The sequence below is a fragment of the Gymnogyps californianus genome, chromosome 12 (assembly GCF_018139145.2).
Source record: "Gymnogyps californianus isolate 813 chromosome 12, ASM1813914v2, whole genome shotgun sequence".
Classification (NCBI taxonomy): domain Eukaryota; kingdom Metazoa; phylum Chordata; class Aves; order Accipitriformes; family Cathartidae; genus Gymnogyps; species Gymnogyps californianus.
The window spans coordinates 21,589,907-21,614,090 of record NC_059482.1 but is presented as its reverse complement, the minus strand read 5'-3'; the positions used below and the strand labels follow the sequence as shown (position 1 = coordinate 21,614,090).

The window sequence follows — 24,184 nt, the reverse complement described above, 5'->3', positions numbered from 1 at the left end:
CTACCTTAGGTTTCGAAGAAAAACAGAGGAGACAACAGTCTGTGCATTGCTAATTATTACGCAGCTGTCAGCCACCTCATTAGAGCACTTTAGTCACCCTGTTCGACAGGGAATCTTACAACACAAAAAAGTTCAAGATTGTTTCATTAATTGAAAAAACAGGTGCGCCAACCAAAAAAGTTCTTTTTTGGAGGAGGTGTGTGGATTAAATTCTGCAAGCTGCTGAAGGTCATTCACATTCTCAGAAAATACTTTGGCAATCATAAACCTGAAAGGCCTTGGGAATTGTAGACCTTTAGCATTACTTAAGAGCCCAAAGCACACATCAAAATTTATTAGGCCAGGCACTGTGCAAACAGAGCAAAGGCTGCTTTTAGTACAAAGAATAACTAGGAAATGTATACGAGAATTACTAGAGGGGATGTACTAATGCTCAAATATTTTTATAGACCTTTTAAGAAATTCTAACTTACGAATCATTTTATAATTCTTAACCTAATTACCAATTCAGCCTAAGCTAGGGCAAAAATAGATGTTAAATGCCACCTCCCACCAGAACAGTCATACAGTCAAGATATGTTAATATTCAATGATCAAGTACTGCTTAAACTCATGTTCATGACAAAATTACCACCTATAAGCATAGCAGATCCTTTATTTTCCCCATAAATTGTGAGACTGAGAAATACTGCATATATTCACCATTGTAGGTTAACTGACCCTGTGTATTTCTTAGTTATAAAAAAAAAAAAAAAGACGTTAATATTGGCATTTTTGCCATTAAATCTTGGAGTCTTCCTGAAAGGGGCAAAGGCCAGTGCTTCTGCAAGACAGCCGGCTGCCCACCCGGCAGTCACTGGAAGAGCCCACAGATGGAAGGTCTCCATAAACAAGCTTCTTGGGCCCAGATGAGAAAAAAAAAATCAGAGTGCTTTCAGAGGACAGAGCTGGAGAAGCAGCGCAGCGGGCAGCTTCACCGAAGCCTCTGCAGCACTAACCAGAAAGCTGAACGCTGAAGCACAAGCTTCCCCTTGCGGAGGGCCTCCTCGCCGCTGCCCAGGCAAACCCAGGGCCCGCTCTACATCTCCAGCGGTTATTATGCTCCACCTGCTTTAACATAAAGTTAACAAAAAAAAAAACCCCAAACCAAAAAACCTAAACAGCACCCAAAATGAAAAGCAGGCTCCACAAGCATGGGTTTATTTCTGGCTTTTTACAGGGCTCGCTTATTTTAACTAAGAGCCAGTCACACAGACGGCGCGGGAGGGGGAGATTTCTCCTCTGGCAGCCGCAGACACTCCAACCACTCGGGACGCCATCCCCGACCTCCCCGCGGGCGCCTCGCAGCTCCTCAGGCCGCGGCCCGCCATCGCTCAGGCTTCCCGCCACCCGGCCCCCCCCGAGAGGCCGGGCCGCGGTAGGACCCCCGCACTCCTCCCCGGCGGCCAGCCGCCGAGGCCCAGCCGCGCCCGCGGTGCTCGGGGGACGCCGGGCCGGGGGGAAGCCTCCCCACCAGCCCTCCCTCACCTGCCGGCAGGCCCAGCCGCCCCGCTCGAGCTCCGCGCCGCCCCGCCCCCACCGCCTTACTGACTGGCCGCGACCCCTGCGCCCGCTTCTATTGGGCGAGCCGGGGCCAGGCGCGCCTTCACATTGGCCAGCCTCTCTGTCCGTCTGTCCGACGGAACGGAGGATGAAGGGGGCGCGGGGAGGGGAGGCCAGGCCTGCTCTGATTGGCCAGAGCGCTTGAGGGAGGGCCCGGCTGATTGGGAGGTCAGAGCCTCGACGGCCGTAGGGGGCGGGGCAAGCGCCGGGGAGCGAGTTTCCATTGGGGGAGCCGCCGCTGGGGCGAAAAGAGCGGGAGCTCGAGCGGATTCAAACAGGGGTCGAGGTGGGCGGGGCGTTGCCATGGCGGCGGGGCCCGCCGTGCCGTGAGGGAGCCCCGAGGGAGCCCTGAGGCAGCCGGGCCCCAGCGCCCCGCGGGCAGCGGCGGGGCTGAGGAGAAGCTGGCCGTGTCGCGCCTCTCTGGTCCCCCCGGCTGCCGGGGTTCCTGCCGGCCCCTCCTTGCGTCCCCTGGGGGGTGCCCTCTTGGGGGCAGAGCCTGTGGCAGGGTGCCCTCGACCGCCAGCTGCCTCTGAGGCGAACCCCGGCACGGCCCCTTGGAGAAGCGAAGGTCTCAGCATACAGAAACAAATACATGTGTATTGAACGATCAGTCTCTGCGAGGCGGGGAAGAGGGGAGGAAGGCCTGCTGCTTTCCCTTGGCTTGGTTTCCGAGGCGCCTGGCTGCTTTTGGTCACCTGACCCTGTTTTCCGCAGTTTTAACTTCCTTGGTTTCTGCTTTTCTCCAGGTCAGCCAGCAGGTCCACAATCTCTGCAAAACACAAGGATGCGTTAATCAAAACGAATATTTGTGGCAGGCTCCCCCCCCTCCCCCCCCCCCCCCCCCCCCCCCCCCCCCGATGAGAAGATAGCTTTCCCTCACTGATAATAACCAGGACATGGAGTCACTCTCTCCTCAGGCCAGCACAACTGGGCAGCCATTAGCAGGAGACAGGCCTGAGCAGACATAGGTAAGCACAGCCCAAAGAGAAGCAACCACATATACAGAGAGATGGTTGGAAAAAGCCACAGAAAGATGTCCTTCCAGCTCAGCAACACGCAGGCAGGGCTGGGCATTGGATTAGAGTAATAAAGACGTGCTGTATCATTAGTGTGGCTTTGCCAATGTCTCTGATGATTTTTTGGTGTTTTCACTTCGGCCGGGGCAATTCCCTGCAGCAGGATCTGCTGAGGGAGCTGCTGTTGGGAGATGGAGGCACAGAAAGTGCGGCACACAGTGGTTCCTTATGCACATTTTCCACATCTCTTGTGTGGAAACTGGCCCCATAGGATGGAGTAGATGAGATTGAAGGGAGCTTTCTCCCCTTGGAGAGATGAACTGAGGGAAGGGTACGACCTCTGTGCCTTCAAGCACACCAGAAACGTTCCTCTATCTTTTCCTGCTGTTTCTGTTAAATCTTCCAATGGAGACCAATTATTTATCTGACCGGACCCAGACCAACTTCGGAGACAGTGAAATCTTCCCTGCCATGGAGCAATTCCCGAGATTGCAAATTATTGCTCAAAGACCAAGGAGGGAAATGTTCCTGCACCATGTTGTGGCTGCTCCTCCAGCTTACAGGATCTGCAGAACCTGAGTGGGGATTATCCCACACACCCCTGCTCCCAGTTTGGCGCTTGTCTGAGAGAAAAAGCTTACTCTTATGCGATGCCAAATGAACAGCCTGGTGAATATTGTCATGCATTGGGTAAACGTTAACTGTATGAACCATCACACTACAGGAGAAAGAGAGGTCTAGTACGAAGGGAACTCGTTAGCATAATAGGGTAAGTCAAAGAGGGATCCCGAAACACAAAGCCAGACAAATTAATATGGAAAATAAGGGGCAAACTGACCGCTGAAGCAGCGGATTGAGGGATACAAAGGGCCTGTGGAGCCGATGTCCAGGACACTTACCCTCGGCAGAAGGGCGTTGGGAAGGGTCAAAGGCCGGCACTGGTCAATGACTTTCTGCAGGTCTTCAGGACAATCTTCCCCAACAGGGTCCCGGTAATGGTGGTTGCAGACTTTCTCCATGATCTCCTGGGGAGTGCAGCCTAAACAATACGCACGCAAACGGAGCGTCAGAACGGAGCTCTGCCGCCACAGGAGGGTGCTGGAGAGGAAACCCAGTGCAAAGCCATGCCAAGAGCCTTCTTGCAGCCTATGGCATGGAGAAGCCAGCAGAGAAGCCACCCAAACTATGTCTGCAATCAGCCCCCCGGTATTTGGCATGACGCCGTTGGACTCCAGTGGAGCAAGGAGATGTGTTTATGCTTCAATGCACAGGAACACCAAATAGAGACAAAAATTACTTGCATGTTTGTGGTTTAAGCATGTTGCTGAAATGCTTTACTGTATTGGAGTCCCAGGAGAAGCTATGAAGCCGTTGTGCAGAGCCAGGTACACCAGGCACTGCCACTGGCACTCACACACCGCGGGATGCTCCGGGAAGGAGCAGGGAGCATCCAACGCCAGACAGCAGCCGCGCTGGGCCGCGTGGCTTTTACACAGAGGACCAGACACTTCTGTCTCACCTTCAAATGGGATTTTGGAGGTCGCAATCTCCCACAGCACGATCCCGAAGCTGGAAGGAGACAAGCAAGAGACTCAGCATTCATCCCACCATGTTGTCCTCCCTTCTAATGGAGGGGACTGTTGGGCTTTGCCAACAGCGAATGGCTGCTTATGTGTCTGATTAAACCTGGCCTTCTTCCATAGCTCAACAGCCACTCTGCCAGACATCTGCCTGCTTACGGGCATCTCTCCCAGGAGGGACAGACACACCTGTATATTTCACAGGGCCTCTTGTAGGGGTAGTTGCTATCTTTCATGTTCTCAGGGGCGACGTAAGCCAACATAGAGACTTGTTTCCAGTTTTTCTTGTGTTTCCTCTTGATGGATGATTCTGTTTCACACAGCTCAAATCCCGACAGCTGATTGAAAGAATGAGAGAGAGAAAAAGAGAGAAGTGGTAGAAACGCAGTCTGCAGAAACCTGTGGCATGGCTGGGAACTGCCCCGAGACGGAGAAAACAGAGCGAGGTGCCCTGGGCAGCAAAGGCTGGCATGCAGCCACGTGTGCTGCATGGCACGTGGCTCTTTCTGCAAGCAAAACCACAGGTGGAGGCCGGTGAATTGCCCTAGCTTCAGCTCATCCCAGGGTGGATGGCTCAGAAACGCTTACTTTGCTGATGATAAAACAGAGATAATGATGAACTGAGACGTAAGTGTCTAAGGTGACAGGGGAGATGGCTCTACCCCAGGTTTTATTCTGGACCATCATAATTCCCTTCGGTGTTGGTGGGGAGAGACATCCACAAAAACATGCAAAACTCCCAAAAGCTTCTCCAAGCGTGCGCCTTACCTTCACGCAGTAATCCCCAGCCACCAGGAACTTGCTACTGCAGATGCAGCCGTGGAGTCGGGACTTCTCCTCTGTCTGGTGCACCCTGCAGCCGGACAGAACCAAGGGCAACACGTGCTGACTATGGACCCATCTCCACCTCCGGGCTCCCTCCTGCTGTGTAGGGGATGGACTGACATGCACCCAGAGAAGCCAGCAGCTCTCTGCCTGTCTTGGTGGACCAACCCTGCCCAGCCAACCTTTCCAGCAGGTGCTGAAAGAGCCACTGTGGGCAAAATAACGAGCCTTGCGGGTGAGCAGGACCTGTAAGGAGAACTGGCTGTGCTGTAGGGTGCTCCTGAAGCTGCCCTGTGGGTGCGAGGAAGGGGGTTTCTCCCTTCCAGGGCTTTGCAGGCTTGAAGCCACATGTAGGGGCCAGTGACCAGGGGAGACGGGCGTTACTGCATCCAAACCCACCGCATACCTCTTCACCAGCCTCCCATCCCAGTGTCCCAAGGTGGTGGAAACAGTGTCTAACAGGATACCACCGCTTACTGAGAAATACCAGCAAGCTGAGCACGGCTTGTGGATTGTCAGGTGGACTTATCCATTTATGCAGGAGCTCACCTGTAAAGGCCTCTGGCGGCTCCCAGGGCCATCCGAATGCGGACATCCCAGGAGAGATGCTGTTGCTTGGTCAGCACATCCCGCAGCGTCCCGTGCTTACAGTACTCCATGACGATGGAGAAGCAGGGGCTCCCATCTGCAAGGCAAAACCTTGAGCATCCTGCCCTGTGCCACCTCTTGGGAGGGGACCACGACAAACTGTCTGCCACCAGCTAGCGCTGGGGACAGGCAGGGGAGGGAAAGGGTGACATTAATGTGACACCCCCTACCTTTCTCCTCAATGCAGATCCCGTACATGCGCAGGATGTTTGGAGACTCAAACTTCTTCAGGGTCTGAACCTCCTTCTCGAAGATGTCTCTCACCTTCCTGCAGAAAGGGACAGCATGGTGAGATCCCTGGAACAAGTAATGACATGGCGCTCTGCCACCCTCCCGTCCGCGTTGCCCCGTGTCACTCCCACCCAGGACAACTCACGCCGAGTCGGTTGTCAGCGGCCTCTTGAAGGTTTTGATGGCGACGGGGTACTTGAGGTACTCGCCCTTGTAGAGGTCGTAGCTCTCGGTGTCCTGCAGGTGCCTGTAGAAGGTGAGGTGGTCCCGCTCGATCTCGGTGATATCTTCTCTTTTACCAACGTTGACCTTCTTCAGGCCTGCTCCCACCATGCGCCGGGAGGGAAAGACGGACGCGTTAGGCAGGGCTCGGGGGGAAAGGACACAGTGCACAGGGTGCCTAGAGGTGCAATGCCGACTTACACTCCATCACACGCACGACTTTGTTCAGCTCGCTTTGCATCCAGTCTACCTTGCTCTCCATATATTGCCTGTCGATGTAGATCTCCCTGGCCATGTCTTCGGGCTCCTCAGTACCTGGGGAGAGAAACATGCAGAGGTGGGGCCGCTGGATGAACGTGCAGGACTGATGCAGTTAGTTTTTCTCGTGGTTTAAGTGTCCCTTTGGCTCTCCTTGGCCATGGCCATCAAGCCAAAGCTGGGCAGCAGCTGGGGAGAGGTGCCAACCGCCGGTCTCAGGGAAAGAAGGTTTGCTAAATGCACACTTACTTGCGATCACCTGGTCCAAGAAAGCCCTGTCATCCCTCAGGTCCTCGGCATCCTGCCTGCGACATGTCTTTGCCTGGAAAACCTCCAGGAAAGCCTGCTTCTGCTCCGCCTGCAGCAGGAGTGAGAGCCCCTGGGCGATGTCCTCCAGGCTCTCGTTCACCCAGATGAACTCCTCGCCAGTGCTGCGGGCTCTCAGGAACTTCTGAATCCAGCTGGTCTGGCTGTATTTCATCACCAGTCTCTGGGCTTCCCCCAGCACCCGGAGCAGCTTCTTCAGCAGTTCCTCTTCGTGGTGGGAGATGTGCTTTGGCGGCTGAGCCTTGAGGATCCTCACGGGCTCCAGCAGGATCTGGATGCGCTCCACAAGGCGCTGGCACTGGTGCTTACAGCACTTGACCTGCTCGAATTGGGCATGGATGGCCTGGGCCACGGAGAGGACCCTCTCCACGATGTCCATGCTTGCAGCAAAGGGCTTGGCCACTGGGGATGTAGGCTGGCGGCGTCTGGTGGAGGTGAGCCTCAGGCACCGCTCGGAGATCAACTGGATGCAGCTCTTCCACACCTTCCACCCTATGGAACAGCCTTAACATGGCACACCACCCTCCAGATCTCCTATAGCCCCTTATATCTCCTCTGGCTGCTTTGCTTTCTCTGCTTCGCCTGGCACCGCGGCTGCTTGTGCAGACTGGCGCAGGCACATGCAAACAGAGGCATCGGTAGCAGCAGTATTGGCACATCTCTCTCCGCATTAGCAAGAGATGTTTTAGTTTGATTTATGTAAATTAATTTAGTGTTAGCCATACCCAGAGAGCTTACACACAGACAAGCAGGCTCAGCAATGACCCAAGGAGCTTTCCCCGGGCAGCGCTCCCCAGCACCGGCCCCACGCCACCCTGGGGTCCTGCCCGCAGAGCCTACATCTTTGACCATAAAGATCCGTTTTCATCTCTAGCCAACGTCTCTCTCTGTTGTCACCCATCTAATAAAAGCTTTCACACCTTCACAGCCCCAGCGTCCCCGACTTCTCCATATTTTCTCCCCGTAGCCCTGTCTTGCCCACTTAAGATTTTAAATCAAACCCTTTCTATGTGCTCAGTGTCCCCGCAGGGACGGTCCCTGCTCCCCAGCCCGCATCCAGGCAGCAGGGACAGAAAACTGCCCCTGTTGCAGGGAAATTAGCAGCAGCCACCCACACTATTGATGCAGCCAGCGCTAAGAGAGGGGTGCCGGGCACTACCAGCCGGAAACAAGACAGAAACGCACCGAGAAACAAGCTGCAGCCACTCTCCCTTCCTCTTCAGGCTCTCTCCAGGAAGAAGCTCGTCCGCTTGCTAAGAGAAATCAGCTGGATTTACCTGGTCCTGCTTCGCTCGCCCCTGCCTCGGCTGCCTCCGCAGACTGGAGAGGCACGGCAGCACGGGTGCGAGTTTATAGGGTGCTTTCCCCGGCTGCTGCTCCCGCAGGCAGCGGAAGGGACATTGTGCAACCTGCCGTGGTTTCCCATGCCGCCCCATTCCCGGAAAGCTGCTCGGGGTGGCAGAGGAAGGGGCCAGGTGGGCTGTATCCCCCTTGTGCTGGGTTTTGCCTGCTGGAAGACGGAATTGCCCGCGGGAAGCACATTGGGAAGAAGGGGATGGGGGAGGCTGTGCCCCCCATATTGACACTTGCTGCTGTTTTGAGCACCCCAACCCCTTCTGCTGTGCCGCCAGCTGCAGCAAGGTTTGCCCAGGGCACTGTGACACCCTCGGCATCAGCTCTGCACCCTGCTGAGCTTCCTGCACCAGGCAGCGGGACCCTCCAGAGCACACCCATCCCGCACGAGGGATGCTGGTGCTTTGGGACCTTCCGCTCCCTTCCCTGTCCCTGCAGCCTCAGGACCCCCCCGGCACCAAAGGAAGCAGGCTGAGGGCATCAGTGCTGGAAACAGCGCTTGACCTCTGCCGGGAGCGCAGGAAGCTTTGCGGGTGGCTTCGTCAGAAGGCCATGCTGGTTTTGGGAAGCGCGGGGCGGCACGTGATGCCGTTGCCCAACTTCGGAGAAGCAAGCGGTGACTTCGGCTAGCTTCCGCTTACCGTCACGCAGGTTTGCTGCGGTTCCCCCCTGCAAAGAGCATCATCTCCCTCGCCACTGCCATGGTTCACGGCACGGCTTTCATCAGCGTGGGGAGCCGAGAAAGGCAACCACAAGGTACCGCGGCACTGAGGGCCATCGGCGCCTGGGAAGAGATGCACTGAGGGTGGGAGGACGTGGGAGCAGCCCTGAGGGATACGTTTGCACGCGCATGCAGCCAGACCCTTTTTAAAAGGCTTTATTTTTCAAAATATACAGTTTATTTACAATTGTAGTGTCTACAGTTTTACACATAACTTTATTCCAAACCTTTAAATATCCGCAGTAAACATTGGGGGGGGGGGGGAAATCACAGGATCAGCAAAAAAAGGTATCTCGTAGCAATTCTGTTCATTGGAGTTTGAGTTTCAAGTAGCCAATGTCTACAAAAAACCATGAACTTGATAAATCTGGCAGAGAGATACGGGTGCACTGGTTAGAAAAAGGCAAAATCCAGGCCTGCGGGATCCCCACCCCAAGGGCCGCAGGCCAAAAAAACCCTGTGCTGAGATCGGGCCAGGAGAAGGACCCGGGATACGGAAGCCCCTCGGCACGAGTTAGGGGATGGGGTTAACTGCAGCGCGTTGGCTGCCCCGGGAGGGCCAGGGGCTGGGGGGGGGGGGGGCTCCGGCGAGGTGTCAGGGCGGAGGAGGGAGAGCGGCATCAGGCACTTCATCTCTCGGGCAGCAGACCTGCCCGCGCATCCGTGGCCTGGAGCGGGAGGGCGGCGAGGAACGGGCAGGAGCCCCCCAGGGAGCCCCACAACCTCCTCCTCCCCTTTCCCCGCATCCTCACCCCCCCCGTCCCCCTTCGCAGAGCCACAGCTGGACCACAGCGCACCACAGGGATGCTCCGGTGTGCGGCCACCGCTGTGGCACAGACCCCGGGAAGGGGGCAGGGGCCAGCCAGCCTCGCCGAGGGCTAGGGAGGGATACCAGCCCCAGCCCAGGAGGGACGGAGCCAGCAGCTGGGCGCTGCGCCGGGGCCGTCAGTCCTCTTTCTCGAAGGTCTCCTCGGGGATGAGCGTCCGGAATGGGTAATCCCAGAAGCGGGTGCTGATGCCGAAGCCTGCGGGCAGGGGAGAGAGCACTCAGCCCGCGGCACCGCCGTCACCGGGATGCCGCCGGGGACAGGGTGTAGCTTGCTCTACGTTAACTGGCGAGCGAGGAGTGCCCGCGTTTCGGGGAGGGAGGAAAGCAAGGCGAGGGCAAGGAGGAAGAGCAGAGGGAGCAGGAGGAGCTGGCTGGGCCACGCCACCAGCCCCATGGATGATAGCTTATCTGGATGGGGCGTTTTCTCCTAGGAAACCGGGCAAAGGGCAGGTTGAGCAAGCGCCGGGCTGGGGAAGGTGTGGGGCGGACCCAGGGAAGCCCGGGGCCTCACCCTGTGCCCGCCAACGCCTCCCGGCAGGAGGAGATGCTGCCCCGGGTGGGGACGGGCACCCACATCCCGGTGCCGCAGGGGCTCTGCCTCCGCCCTGGCATCCCCGGGTGGCATTGGTGCCCGCCGGCGAGACGGGCTGCTGCCTTCGCCCCCACGCTGGCTCCCCATCCTCAACGTGGGGGCCAAGAAACGTGCCCCATGGGGCTGTAGCACTTCGTACGCCGCTTCCCCAGCGACGCTTGGGTTTCCCCATCCCTAATCCCAAACGTCAAATATTTCAGAGCATCAGCTACACACACGCAGGCAGGGGCTGGGCTTCTACAGCCCTCGTCCCCACCGGCACGCACAGGGAACACAGTGCTACCTGATTTTTGGTGTTCAAAGTGGTGCTTGACATGGTAAGCCTTCAGGCCGTACAGGTAGGTGCCTTTTTTCGGTGAGCCGTAGTGGAGGTAATAGTGCATCATGTCGTAGACGACGTAGCCGCAGAGCCCCCCGACGAACACCGAGAGCCCCAGCACCTCGGGCAGCAGGAGCCGCAGGACGCCGTAGAAGAAGCCGATCACCAGCGAGGCCGGCACAGGAGGGAAGACCAGGCGGGAGCTGTCGAAGGGAGACTGGAAGCGGAGAAGGACAGTGGGACAGCGGCTCCTAGCTCACCCCACGTCCCCCAGCGCATTCCTGCCAAGCACTGGGGATGCCCATTCGGGAAAAGCGAACACCAAAGCAGCCCCCAGAAACCCTCCCCAAAAGATGTACCCGGTGGCGAGAACAGCCCCTCGCCTACACCGAGGTGGCCGGTGGCTTTGGCTGGCAGGTCCCCGAGCTCCCCGGGGACGTTTCCTCCAGCGAAGCTAGAGGGAGCCCATGGCTTTTTTGGTCTTCCCCCTCGCCCAACCGGAGCTTGCAGATTTAACTCCAGCTCCTCCGAGCCCGTCTTGCAGCCCTCACCAGTATTAGGTAAGGGCCTCGCTTGCGGCGAAGATGCCACGAGTCACGTCGAACACGCACAAACAGGCTCCGCCTGAGCAAAGGCCACCGTTCCCACGGCCCGGCAGGCACCGGCGGAGGCGTAAGCTGCGACTCACCTTGTGATGCTGCCCATGCAGCAAGAAATGCAGGGTGATGAGATAGTAGTTACTAGCGGGTGGCTTCATGTGGAAGACAAAGCGATGGATGAGGTACTCTAGCAGGGACCACAGGAACATCCCCAGGAGGAAGATGAAGGGGAAGTAGTATTTGTGGACGGGGATGGAGTACTCTACACAACGAGACGTGCAGCAGTCAGCAGGGCAGGCGACGCGCGGGTGCTCTTATCCATCGCCATCCTCCCGTCGGCATCCGGGTGAAGCTCGGCTCTCCCTCCCTCTCACCTCTCGTCCACCTCCTGCCCTGAGCTTCCCCAGGGAGCTACCTTCCCAAGCACCGCTCCAAACCACATTTTCCTTTGATTCCTATTAATTTACATTCTTTACAGAAACAGTCGGCTTCTCGCTACCGCAAGGAGCCGGCGAGGGGGGGTCCCCTGCATCCCGGATGCCAACGGGGGCTTGGCCGTGCACTCCAGGAACAGCCCTGTCCTTACAAAGCTGCTTCGCCCACCACAACAAGGCAGGAGGCACCGTATCTGTGCAGGCAGCACTCGTGACAGTTAAACAGTGTTGCTGGCGTTGGTTTTGGTTTTTTTTTTTTTTTATTTTTGGGGAAAAAGAATAGGTTTGTTGGGCACTTTCCCCCGCAGAGCATTTTTCAGCCACCTCCTCCTTTCGGGGCTGGCTGCCAGCCCTGCGTCCTCACTAGCAGAATTCAGATCTCCCCCCAGACCTGTTCATTTTTGGGAAAAAAAAACCCAACCCAAACAAATCCTTGGCAGCAAGGTGCCGAATGCTGCAAGAAGGAAGGGAGGGGGGTGCCGGTGCAGCGGGTGCCGCAGCCGGGCACAGCTGGCACTGGGTGGCACCTTGGGAAAAAAAAAAAAAATAGGGAGCCCAGCACAAAAAAAAAAAAAAAAAAAAAGAAAAAAAAGCACAACAAAGACGACAGCCTGCCCCGGCCACGCTTGTTGTTCCCGGGGGAGCAGACAGTGGGAGATTCAAGGGCAGGCGCTTCGGGCAAACAAGCCCCGCACTGTGCGACGCCGGCGGCACTGAGAGCCGGGTTTGTTCGCCCGCCATGCCGGCATTCAGCCGCGGCCCGGGGTGGGCGTCAGCGGGAGGTGGCACGCACCGCAGCACCGGCGGGGCTCGCTTTCGGGGATGGAGGGAAGGGAGGCGAGAGGGAGCAGGCTGCACCCTGGGCCAGCAGGCTCCGTGCCTCCCTCGATCCCCCAGGGGGACCGAATCATCTGGGCGAGAGGAGGGGATGGAGGGGGGCGAGCTCAGGCTTTAAAGCAGCGCAGGCGGCTTCGTGCGGGGGACATGCCGGTGGCCGCGGGGACAGGGGCTCACCCGCTGCTCTTGCATGAGGCTCATGCTGAGCATGCACGGAAGGAGGGATGGGGAAGGGACGCAGAGGTCTCCCCCCGCCCATGGCTGTCCTGCCCCTGGACCTGGAGGGGAGGCAGCAAGCTGAGCCCAAAGGCTTTGCCGCTACTCGTACCTGTGGTGAAGGAGGAGAAGAGCCTGGTGTTGCCCTGGGCGAGGGAGGTGTAGCTGACCCAGCTGAGATAGAGCACCACGGGAGTCCACACCATGAACACCACATACCTACGGGACAGAGGGAGATGTCAGAGGGAGCATCCCACAGGGCGGCGAGCCGTCCCCCGCTCCCCATGGAGGCACCGGCCGGGTGCACGGCGCAGACCCCCAGGGGCTCACCATGCCGTCTTGGAGAGGGACTCGAGGAAATCCGAGTGGAAGAGGCGGATGGGCCGATCCACGGGCTGGTGCACCCACTCGTCGTACTTCTCCCCCAGGTAGCCCACCTGCCACAGCAAGGGCTTCTGCCAGTCCACCAGGTCCTGGGGGAGCAGACAGCGGTTGTACCCCCACGGGACCCACACACCACCCCAGTACCAGGCACAAAGCTGCGCCGCAGCTGCAGGATTTTGGGCTGCAGACCCCTTCCCATGCCCCACAAGTAGCTGATTCTTGCTCCAGGCAGCCCTGAGCTCCCCGCAAGCACCAGCACAGCGCAGACAAGCAAAGCCAGACACACATCAGCCCCATCTACCCGCGAACGTGGGGCTGAGCTTGCCCCCGTGCCACCGGCTACCTGCCGGCGGTTCAAGGTGAAGGCGGCTGTACCCGGCCGGCCCTGGCTCAGCATCAGGCCCTGATAACCGAGGCTCTTTCCCCCTGCCCAGGAGCTGCCAAGATTAGATAGCGAGCAGCAATACTCCCCGCTCGCTACCCGTGCCAGTGAGCCGCCGGTAGGACGTGGAGCCCATCCCCATGGCATTGCCCTGGCCAAGGGCTTTTCTCCTTGCGGAGAGGACACGCCAGGGGTGGCCGCAGCCGTTCAAGCGCTCCAGCAGCGAGGAGTGAAGAAGAAAAGAATGGGGAGCAGGGACACAGGATGGGAACGCAAACGCCAGTCGCTGCTCCAGCGCGTGGCTGCATTCGGGTGGCTGCGAGAGCAAGAAGAGACCCATGCGGGCATGCATGTCTGCACGGGACGAAAATAGAGAGACCCAACTGGCAGCACCACCTCTGCTGCTGCTCAGGATCCCTGGGCGCGTCTTCTGCTGGCCCAGCCAGATAAGGCGGTTTCTCGGTCCCACCTCTGCCTCGGGACAGAAACCGCACTCGCCCGGCCGAGCCCCGGGCCTGGCAGCTTTTCATCGGCTGTCCTGTGCCACGCAGCGCCGACGCGGCAACCCAGAACCCGAGGCCGTGCCGCTGGTCATTTGGCAGCGGTGGTGGGGGGATGGCTCCGTTTGGGGTGTTTCAGGGCAAGGAGCTGAGGTGGCCGTGGGCATTTTTGGGGCTCTGCTGCAGGCAGGGATGGACACGATCGCCCAGGAGGGGCAACAACCCCAGCCCGCAGCGGGTGCATGGGACCGGGATGGAGACACCCTCCGTCGGGGAGGTAGGGGAAAAGTTAGAGCAAAAAGGTCACTTTGGGATGGCAGATTTGCTTTTAAAGGCGGTCAGCAGCAAAATATTAACATGGGGGGTGAAAGGTGTTCTCCTGCTCAAAAAAAAAAAAAAAAAAAAATCCTTTTGCAAGATAAAAGCACGCTCACCGACGAGCCGGGGCCGTGCAAGGCACGGCAGTCAGATGGTGCCGCGAACGGCAGGGACATCCAAAGGCACCTTGGGGACGAATCCCCGCTCCCGTGGCGTGCTTGGAGAGGAGCTGGCAGGGCAGGGAGCACCCTGCGCACATGGGGAGCACCCTGCCCAGGCCGGGGGATCCCTTAGTGCTCATTACTGGTGCTCAGTCAAAAGGAAAAAATGAAAAGAATAAATAAAGCAAGGAAAAAAAAAATAAATAAAGCAAGCAAGGTGCAGCTTGGCAGCACGTCTCACTCGAAGGGCACAGCCGCTGTCAGAGAAAGCCATCTCCACCCACGCCACCGCCACAGGAGCCTCCCAGCGTGGCCGCGCCTGGGCAATGAAGAGCGAGCGATGCCGCCTGCTCTGGGAGAAGGGCAGGAGCAGCCAGATCGGCTCCCTCCCTGCATCCCTCCCATCCCAGGGGTCAGCAGAAAGCCAGCGCTCATGCGAGGAAGAGGAGACCTGGTCTCCCCCAGGAGCACTCCGGCAAACAGCGTGCCGGAGAAACCCCCGGCTCTTACCTTCTCCACATCCACCGTTTTACAGCGGGGATCCATCCGCCTTGGGGTCTGGGCTACAGCATCCACCGCCTTCTCCTCCGCCGGCTCGGGCTGGCTCTGAAAAGAGAAGGCAAACCCCACGATGAAGCACCAGCGGCAGACGTGGTTGGGGACAGGGGTGGCCGTGCCACTCAGGGGCACGGGCAGGATGACCTCGCGCCCGCCTGCTAAATAAATAAGGGAAAAAAATCTGATGAATTTAAGTCAGTCAGTTCCTGCAGAGCAGGTTCCCGAGGGATGCGGCCGCCAGCGAGCCGCGCTGCCCTTCGAACCACGCACGGAGCATCGCGTGCCCGGGTCTTTTTGGAAACCTCCCTCCAAGCCCGCTTTTCAGACCGCCCCACCGCACTGCCGGGAGGGCACCGGCGCTTCGGTCTTGCAAAGCGGAGGCTCCCAGGCCCTTGGCCAGCGTTTCCCCTTGCAAACGGGCAGTGCCATAGTGCAGCTCACCTTCCCGCAGGCCAGCGGCCCGGTGAGCACCAGCCTGAGCCAGTGCCGCTGCCAGCAAAGCGAGGGGCATCGCCGGGTTAGTGCTCACAACGCCGGCGCCGGGCTCCCTCCTCCCCACCCCGTTGCTCTCCAGCAAAAGCCCAGCTTGGTGTTTCGGTCTCCGAGGAAGCTGGGGAGCGTGGCACGGCTGGTGCCACCACCCTGGCTCCAGGCACGGCAGGGCGGGGGGGGTGGAAATGCATTGGGAGGGAGCTCGCCCCAGGGAAAAAGGCAAAGTGCCCTTTGCATGGCGGCACTGGGCTGGGCACCTTCGCCACAGGCTATGCAAGATGGGGTGGGGGTTTGGTTTTGGCTAGAGAGGGCACGCCGAGGCCCGGGGGACGCGCTGGTGCGGCAGGATGAAGCCCAGGCTGCGGTCCCGCTGCCAGGGCTGGCTGAGAAACAGGAGAAACCTGCCTTGTCTGATGCTTGGAAGCAAACGCATCGCCGGCTGCCAGCACCAGCCTCCTTCCCGTGGCCCTGCCAGCTCCGGCGCCGGCCCTGCCGCCAGCGGGGAGCTTGGTGAGGCCGCAGCGTGCCCATGCAACCCCCGAGCGGCCGTGCCCCCCGGCAGCAGCGGTGGCAGCCCGCCGGCTCCCCGGGCAGGACGTGCCAAACATGCCTTTTCTCCCGCTTTGTCACCTTGAGTTACCCATTAACCCGGCGGCAGGGTACGGCGCGGCCCGGCAGCCCGGGCACAGCAATGCCCGCCGGGGTTTCCAGCTGTGCCGCTTGCAGCAAGGAAGGGTTTTCTGCCAGCAGCCGCGGCGCAAGCAGGGATCCTCAATGGATGCTCTCCCCGCTGCTCCGAGAGGGATGAGGTTCCCTTGAGGGACACGAGGGCATCGCATCCCTCTTGGGAATAAACCCCGCTCCTGGCAGCCACAGGAGGTGCCGGGATGCAGGAGAACCGGCGTCACCTTGCCAGGGTGGACAGGACTTTACTCTGTGCCGTGTTGGTGACGCCGAGGCAGGGGCTGGGTGCTGTTTGCTGACAGCAGGCACTCCTTGCCAGCCGGGCTCCCACCCCCTTTCCTGGGCTAGCCGGATTTCAAGCCTCATCCCACTGGTACGGGAGCCGCGCTACCCAGCCCCGAGGCAGCCCCTCGCCCCGGGGGAGTGGGCAGGGCAGGGGATATTTCCAGCCAGGGTGGACTTGAGCAGGCATCAATTTTACTGCAGGCAGAGCGCCGGCGCGAGCTGATGCTGTGGACCACCGCACCTCCCTCTGCAAGGGTCTCCACCACTATTTTGGGCTTTGCACAACCTGTCCTTCAGCCAGACATCCCAAAACCCCAGGGCAGGTGAGATGCCTTGAAATCCAGCTGAGGATGGTCAAGTTATGGGTTTGCCTCCTCTCTGTGGGTGCGTTGGAAGACAATTTGGCTTTAAGAGAGAGACACGGCTTCTCCATCCCCCGAGAAATGAGCCTGTGCCCTCCACCTCAACGCTTGCACCGCAGCCTCACCAGCAGCAGGAAGGATGCTTAAGAAAGCCAGGCTGACGCAACACCCCGGCACCTCTCCTCCCCTTTCCGAAATGTCCACACACCTCCAACTCCCCGGCCCACGGACGCCCGAGCACCGCGCCGTGGCCGCAGGCTTCCCCGTCCTCCCAGGTCACGGAGGTGGACGGGGGCCTCGGACCCCACCTCGCTGGCAGCACCCGGCTGGGGAGAACGGGTGCCACTGGTGAGATGCCACTGCCCTGCGTGCTATGGCAGCTCTCTTCCAGCGCCCAGCCTTGCCTGAGTCACCTCCTCCTCCTCTTCCTTGGCCGGGGAGCAGGAGGAAGGCTCTCCTCTTGTTCACCCCAGGGCTGGCACCGAAAGGACCGGCAGCTGTGGTGCAACCAGGGTGCAAGCCATGCCTGCATGCCCCGGCTCGCTCCCTGGAGTGGCAGCACGCTCCTGCCTGCCCCGGGCATGCAGGGGCCCTGCAGGGACTGAGCCCCACCGGCACCCAGACCAGCGCTGGGGCTTCTGCCCATCCTCATCCTCCTCCTCCTCCTCCTCAAAATAAAAGGTGGGTTGGAAGCAGGCTGAAGGGGTCTTTGCGAGCGCCGGGCTCTGCCTGTCGCCCGCGGGTGATGCTGACACATCCCGAGTCATCCCCAGGCAAGCAGGTCCTGCCAGGAAAGATGTGCCAGAGGCCTGATGTAAGGAAGGGAAAGTTAACGCCTACGAAGTGCCGCCTTCCTGCACCGCCGCCCCGGCGAGCGGCAGCACCGGCAAGGTGCCGGCTCTCCTGCTGAGAGGCAACGGGGCCAAACACCCAGGGCACGATGCAGTGACCGGGTGACCTGGCATCCGCCTCTGAGCATCCCGCTGCCCTGTGTGGGTCAGGCAGGGCCGTGGGGAGCTCGGCGCCGGTCCTGTGCCAGCTACGCCGCCCCGGTGCTGCCCCGCATCAGGGCTCGGGGCGTTAAAACAAAATCTAGCTGCGATGCGAGCAGGTACAGATAGGAGGGATGGTCGGGCGCGGGGTCTGGTGTGCCTGGGACGCAGGCAGGAGGAGAAGCTGGAAACCTCCCCCTGGCCCCAGCAGGGTGATGCTGCCTGCAGACAGCCGCTCCGCCAGCAGCCCGGACCCGGTTTTTCCATCTGTGTCCGTTTGCCCAGCGAGTCAAACCCCGCAGGAGCCCTGCCGTGCCTTTGCATCGCCCCAAGCCTCCAGCACCTTCACCAAGCTCCCAAACGGCTCAATTTGCTGATGTCCACAGCGTTGGCAAGGCAGGCTCAGGCACGTAGCACGAGGACACCCCACGAGGCACAGGGAGCCCAAGCGAGGTCCCCACCCGCGGTGGCATGGTCCCATCATCACCGTCCCACCAGCGTCGCAGTCCCCGGGCAGCGGCTGGCAGAGTCCCACGAGGCTGCCTCTCAGCCCGTTAAACACTGGGTGCAGCAGGACTATTAAAAGGAGGTTGAACTTAACTTGTTCTAATGATAATAATGAAAAAAAGCCACTTCTTGTTGTAACACCTCCAAAGAACGCGCAAGCGCCTACGTCCAAGCGAGCTCAGGGTGGGACAGAGAGCCGGAGCAAGCCCGACACGCGGCGATGTGGGCAAGAAGAAGGGGAGGACACCAACCCTGAGATGGACAGGGGATTTACCGTGACTCACGGCCACATCATGCACCCCAAAGAGGCTGTGATGAAAGTCTCTCATTGCTTAAATTGGAGGGGTAATTAGATGATCCAGTCCCCCTCCAGCAAGGCTGTTAAAATCCACTGTCTAGTTTGGGTAATCATTGCTTCTCGCTTTCATCTCCCCTATACATTCTGTTTGCATAGATAAAAAGCTTGGGGGTTAGTTTGTCCTTAGCCAAACAGGGCTGGGTGATGCAGAAGAGGGACCTGCGGCCGAAGGATGGAGCTGAGCTCCCGAGAGCCGCAGGAAGGGGTGCGGAGAGGCGTGTTGGCAGGATGAAGGCTGGCTCTCATCTTCCTCTTCGCCCCTCCTGCATTAACACATTCTTTTCCCCTTTTCCAAAACCCTCGAAGTCCCTGGGTGTAAGCAGGGGGGATGCTGGATGCCTGCGGGACCACAGGCTCCCGCATCCCTCGGCACGGGGATGGTGCAGCCCTGGGACCTCCGACGGGCAAGGAGTGGCACCGGCAAAGCCGTGGGGTTCTGGAGCCAGCCCGGGGCCGCGCAATGCCTCGTTCGCAGAGCTGCTTGGGGTACGCCTGCCCGAAAGCGGCCAAAGGAAGGACCCAAGCACCACCGAGGGCATTGACTCCCCTCATCTCCCTCCAACGGGGATTTTTGGGGTGTAGCAAGCCCGGCAGAGCAGCTCACACATCAGGCACATGCCAGATGCAGCACGGCCAGCCTCGCCGTGCAGCAGGCAGCTTTTTTTCCCTCCCCCTCGTGTTACTACCTGGGACAGTTTATCTAGTGTCTGATAATGTCTGCTCTCCCTGCGCCCCGGCGTTATCATGCCGGGTATTTGCATTGGGATGGTGGCAATTCCCCTCAGCGCGGGCTGCGGCACGAGAACTCGTTTGTCCGGTACCTTCCTTCGCCCCAACCCGTCGGGCTCGTCACGCCTGCGAAGAGGCGGCGGCAACGAGTGTCCCAACAGAGGAGGTGCCATCGCCGCGATCCAGGGAAAGAGCGGGCATCGCACCGAGGCCGAACAAAGCCCCGTCTGTGGCGCTGCCGCCGATCGGGGCCGAGGCTGCGCCGCGGGGAGGAGAACCAGCGAGCGCAAACAACCAGCCCGGAGGGACCGACCGGTCGTCGACCTTGCCGGGATGTCCGGAGGGGAAAGCGGCCGCTGGGCTGGCAAAGGGGGCTGGGCTGGCCCCACTGCTCGGGCATGCTGCCTGCGGCATGCCGGTGAGGGCCGATAATCGGGGCAGCAATGCCCGGTGCCATGCTGCCTCCTGGAAGTTCACCCAGCGGCAACGGCGCTTCCTCGGGGTGCCTTCCCTTCCGCCTGGGCAGCGGCTGAGCACGGGGCTGGCGCGGTGGGGACGGCGCTGAGTCACGGCCACCCTTGCCCCATGCCCAGGCAGTTAGGGAGGTGGCTAAGCTCCTCTCCCCAGCAGCGGCCACTCGTTGCCGACAAGCCCCGGTGCCCAGCACCCGGTCCTCGGCCGAGCGCTGGCGGTGCCGGGAAGGGTGCCTGCCCCATCGCCCACCCCGTGCCACATGGCCCTGCTAAAACCAACACCGAGCCGCATGTCCCCATCTCCCACACCCCTCCAAAGACCCCGACGCCTCCATGCCGTGCTGGCACGCCAGGGTCACCCATCAGCCCTGCCTCCTGGCACAGCCAGCGTGGGATGTGACCACGGGGTGGGATCCCATGGATACCAGGCTCTGTGCAGCTGGGACACGGTCCGTCTCAGGCTCCGAGGAGCCTGGACCCTATGCGCCTCGTTATCCTCCGCACCTCAGGCCCCACAGACCCCAGCCCCATAGACCTCCCCGGAGCCACCATGCCCCACGCACCTGGGACCTTTGCACCCCGGACACCTCAGGCACCACCCACGCGGGACCCCGGGAGCCTCAAACACCCCCTGCTCCATACACCCCTCGTGCCCCATACGCCCCAGACCCTCCACAGCCTGGACCCCGAGCGTCCCGTGCAGCTCAGACCCAACACACACCACATCCCATACAGCTCAGATCTGGACCTGGGTGCCCTATATGCTACATGTGTCCCAAAGACTCCATGCCCCATACACCCCAGACACTATAAAGCCTCTGTGTGCCCTGTACGGCTCGGGCCCTGTGCAGCCCAGACCTGGGGTGCCCTACAGACCCCGTATGGCTCAGTCCCTGCACAGCCCGGACCTGGGGTGCCCTATAGACCCTGTATGGCTCAGTCCCTGCGCAGCCCAGACCCGGGGTGCCCTATAGACCCTGTATGGCTCGGACCCTGCGCAGCCGGGACCTGGGGTGCCCTATAGACCCCGTATGGCTCGGACCCTGTGCAGCCCGGACCTGGGGTGCACGATAGACCCCGTATGGCTCAGACCCTGTGCAACCCGGACCCGGGGTGCCCTATAGACCCTGTATGGCTCGGACCCTGTGCAGCCCGGACCTGGGGTGCCTACAGACCCCGTATGGCTCAGACCCTGTGCAGCCCGGACCCGGGTGCCCTATAGACCCTGTATGGCTCGGACCCTGTGCAGCCCGGACCTGGGGTGCACGATAGACCCCGTATGGCTCAGACCCTGTGCAGCCCGGACCCGGGGTGCCCTATAGACCCTGTATGGCTCGGACCCCGCATAGCCCGGACCCGGGGTGCGCTATAGACCCCGTATGGCTCGGACCCTGCACAGCCCGGACGCGGGTGCCCTATAGACCCTGTATGGCTCGGACCCTTCGCACCCTGGACTTGGGGTGCTCTACAGACCCCGCACTGCTCAGATCCCGGACCTGGGGCGCCCTCTAGACCCTGCCGGTCCCGGAGCCGGGGCAGCCCCCCAGACCCCGTACCGGGGGCGGGCGGCGGTACCTGCTCCTCGCCGGGCTCCATCTCTCCCACGTAGTACTGCTCCAGCCAGCGGCGGGCGTTGGCGGAGTGCCGGTGGGGCGGCCCGTCCAGCGCGGCGCTCACGTCGGTGCCGGCCCGCCGCCGCAGCAGCTGCTCGCCGCCCGGGTGCAGCCGCACGAAGCCGCTCAGGTCGTAGAGGCGGCGGCGGCAGCGGACCAGGCAGGCGCCCTGCGCGCAGCGCGCCCGCACCTCGGCGGCGCTGAAGGAGCGCGGCGCCGCCGCCATGGCCCCCGCTGCCCGTCCCGCTGCCCGTCCCCGCTGCCCGTCCCCGCTGCCGCCGCCGGCGCCGGCCCCGCTGCCCGTCCGCCGCTGCCCGTCCCGCCGCCGGGGCCGCCGCGCTCTGCCGGCACCTGCTCATCTGCATACATGCATATGCCGCCCGGCCACGCCTCCCCCACGCCACGCCCCCTCCGCCGCCCGTTGGACCGCGCCGGCGAGGAGGGGGGCGGGGCTTGGGTGGGGGAGGCTCCGCCCCGCCGCAGGTGCCTTGCTTCGCGGGGGTGGGATGGGGGGGGAACGGGGCACCCACGGGTGGGTGATGGGGAGAGTGGGGGCAGACGCGGGGGGGGGGGAATGGGGGATAGGGGGCACCCCAGGGAGGAGGGGGGGGTATGGGGCACCCACGAGTGGGGAATGGGGGAATGGGGGGCGTGGGGTATCCTGGGGGAATAGGGGGGGCGGGAACTGGGTACCCCAGGGAGGGAATGGGGGCACATGGGCACACTCGGGGGGGAATGGGGGGGAATGGGGGTTATGGGCAACCCCGGGGGGCTGTGGGGGGCACTGGGGCACCCCAGGGAGGGGAGGGGGGAAGTGGAGTATGGGAATTCCCGTGGGGGATTGGGGGGTGTGGGGGCATCCCGGGAGGGGGCAATTGGGGAGGTATGAAGGCACGCCAGGGGGGAGTTGGGGGATATAGGGCAACCCCAGGGAGTTATGGGGGGGTATGGGGCACCCCTGGGGGTATCACCCTTCCCAGGGTGCCACACCCCCCCCCCAAAAGCTCCACGGTGGCCAAGGCAGAGGGAACCCCAGTCCCTGCTCAGAACCCCCCCAGGAGAGTGGGGGTCCCTCCTGGGGTCCCTCCCGGGGCTGCCCCACCCTGGCGTTCCTTGCTGCGAGGCGCTACGTGTCCCCCCCCCCGGCTGTTTACAGATTTATTTCAATATTTAATTAAATTTCACGCATGCAATTAGCCCGGGTGGGGGGCACCGCAGCCGGGGGGGTGTGGGGGGTGTGCCGGGGCCGAGCAGCTCCAAACCCCCCAGAGAATCATGGACAAATAAATCACAAAGAACAACAAGAAAGGAGATTTTCTCCCCGTTTTTTGGAAAACCTTCCCTCCAAGCAGCCGCTGGGATTGGGGCGGGGGGGACAGGGGACGGGGGTGCTGCTTTGGGGTGACACCCTTAAACACAGGGTCCGGCCACGCGCTGGCAAATTTTGGCGTCGCCGGCTGCACCGGGCTGCAGCCAGTGATTAAAGTGAGGTTTGCCGGCTCAGGAATGGGGAGCCCCCCCCCCCGCCCCCGGCCCTGCCCCAGCCCTCCGGCTTTGGGGTGCTGTGGGGTGCTGGCGGGCACGGCCGGCCGGGTGTTAAGCAAGGCCTTTAATCAAGACGGATACCAAAACTGCCGTGGCGGCCGGCGTCGGCTCCACCTCCCCACACAGCTCCCAGCATCGCCCTGCCACCGGCTCGGGGGAAAAAGTCCTTTTTTTGGAGGGGGGACAGGTTAATTTTCCACCCGATGGGAGACAGCAGGGTTGGGGGGGGGGGGGGGCACACGTCCCCAGCCAGGGCTGCTGCGGTGCATCCTTGGTGCATCAGCAGACGGGTGCAGAGGGGTCCCACAGAGGGGTTTTTGGGGTGGCGGTCAAAAACTTCCTTTGGGGGCTGGGTGGGAGGGCTGGAGGGTGGAGGAGCCCCAAGAGGCTGCCAGGAGACCCCAAAGAAGGTGCTGGGGGTGGGTGGGATGCCCCGCTCTCCTGGGGGGCTTTCCCGACACCCTTCACGGCCGGGGGTGGCCTGTGTCCCGGTGGGTGAGCTCAGCCCCAGCGCAGCCCTCCGGCACGGCAGGGCGGCTCCTGGGCAGGGATGAAGGTTTTTTTGGGCGAGCGTGGGGGCGGAGGCGGATCCGGACGAGCTGGGGAGCTCAGCCGGAGGCCGCTGCACCCACATCCCGAACCGGCTGGGCACCCCAGACCCTAAGCGTGCCTGGGGCGGGCACAATGGCCACCACCCCATCGTGGAGTGCTGGGGGAGGCAGAAGGGACCCCTGGCTGTGACCCCACCACGCCGTCCCCACCGCCTGTGCTGCCTCCCTGCCGCCCCAGCCAGTCCTGCCAGCGCCGTGGGTCCAGGACGTTCGTCACGGCCCAGCCCTGCTACGGCATCCCACGGCCACAGCGGTGCTGGGAGCAGCGGCCCCCAGCGCTTCCCGGTCTGTCCCGGCCTCTCCCCGCAGCCGCAGGGACCGGCGAAACTGGGGAAAGGCATTTCCTTCCCTTCCCACCCATGCCCCGACCGGCGCTCACGGGCAAGGAGGGCGAGGGAGGGCAGGCCAGGCACCGCGGTGATGGCCCAGGAGCCAGGGGAATGCACCACACCACCTGGGTTTCAGGGTGTCCAGGTCCCTTGGGTACCCCATGCTGCAAAGGGCCGCACTGGGGGCTCGCTCGTGGTCCCAGCTCACGGCAGGGAGGGGTCCAGCCTTTGCCAGCCCTGGGTTCCCTGGCACGGCACAGGGTGCAAAGCTGCCAGGCGCACCGGTGAGTCT

At 61.3% G+C, this 24,184-nt stretch overlaps 2 protein-coding genes across 4 annotated transcripts; both read right to left on the bottom strand.

Moving 5' to 3' along the window:
* Positions 1-2,318: 2,318 nt before the first annotated feature.
* On the bottom strand, positions 2,319-7,088 carry MLKL (mixed lineage kinase domain like pseudokinase). The gene is given in 11 exon segments (XM_050904247.1): positions 2,319-2,371; positions 3,518-3,550; positions 3,553-3,657; positions 4,138-4,187; positions 4,388-4,536; positions 4,967-5,051; positions 5,573-5,708; positions 5,842-5,939; positions 6,048-6,222; positions 6,326-6,439; positions 6,632-7,088. Coding segments are annotated over 11 exon segments (1,455 nt in total).
* Positions 7,089-9,557: 2,469 nt separating this feature from the next.
* FA2H (fatty acid 2-hydroxylase) lies at positions 9,558-21,633 on the bottom strand. 3 transcript variants are annotated; one of them, XM_050904157.1, is made up of 7 exons: positions 21,370-21,633; positions 14,865-14,960; positions 12,940-13,082; positions 12,722-12,828; positions 11,212-11,384; positions 10,488-10,740; positions 9,558-9,808 (listed from the first exon to the last, which is right to left on the bottom strand). In XM_050904157.1, the coding sequence occupies exons 1-7, from the start codon at positions 21,631-21,633 to the stop codon at positions 9,729-9,731; spliced, it is 1,116 nt and encodes a 371-aa protein (XP_050760114.1). In that variant the 3' UTR covers positions 9,558-9,728. The 3 variants fall into 3 exon arrangements, with proteins under 3 accessions (XP_050760114.1, XP_050760115.1, XP_050760117.1); XM_050904158.1 differs by having other exon boundaries at positions 14,865-14,948; XM_050904160.1 differs by having other exon boundaries at positions 9,750-9,808; positions 10,488-10,726.
* Between the last annotated feature and the right edge of the window lie 2,551 nt (positions 21,634-24,184).

What these genes read in the sequence shown, in the direction of transcription:
- FA2H (XM_050904157.1), bottom strand. Translation starts at nt 21,633, where the DNA reads ATGGCGGCGGCGCCGCGCTCCTTCAGCGCCGCCGAGGTGCGGGCGCGC. An exon ending in TCCCTCTCCAAGACGGCATG is followed by an intron (nt 12,829 to 12,939) that starts GTGAGCCCCTGG and finishes TCTGTCCCGTAG; the next exon opens with GTATGTGGTGTTCATGGTGT. An exon ending in CTTCTCCTCCTTCACCACAG is followed by an intron (nt 11,385 to 12,721) that starts GTACGAGTAGCG and finishes CTCGTTGTGTAG; the next exon opens with AGTACTCCATCCCCGTCCAC.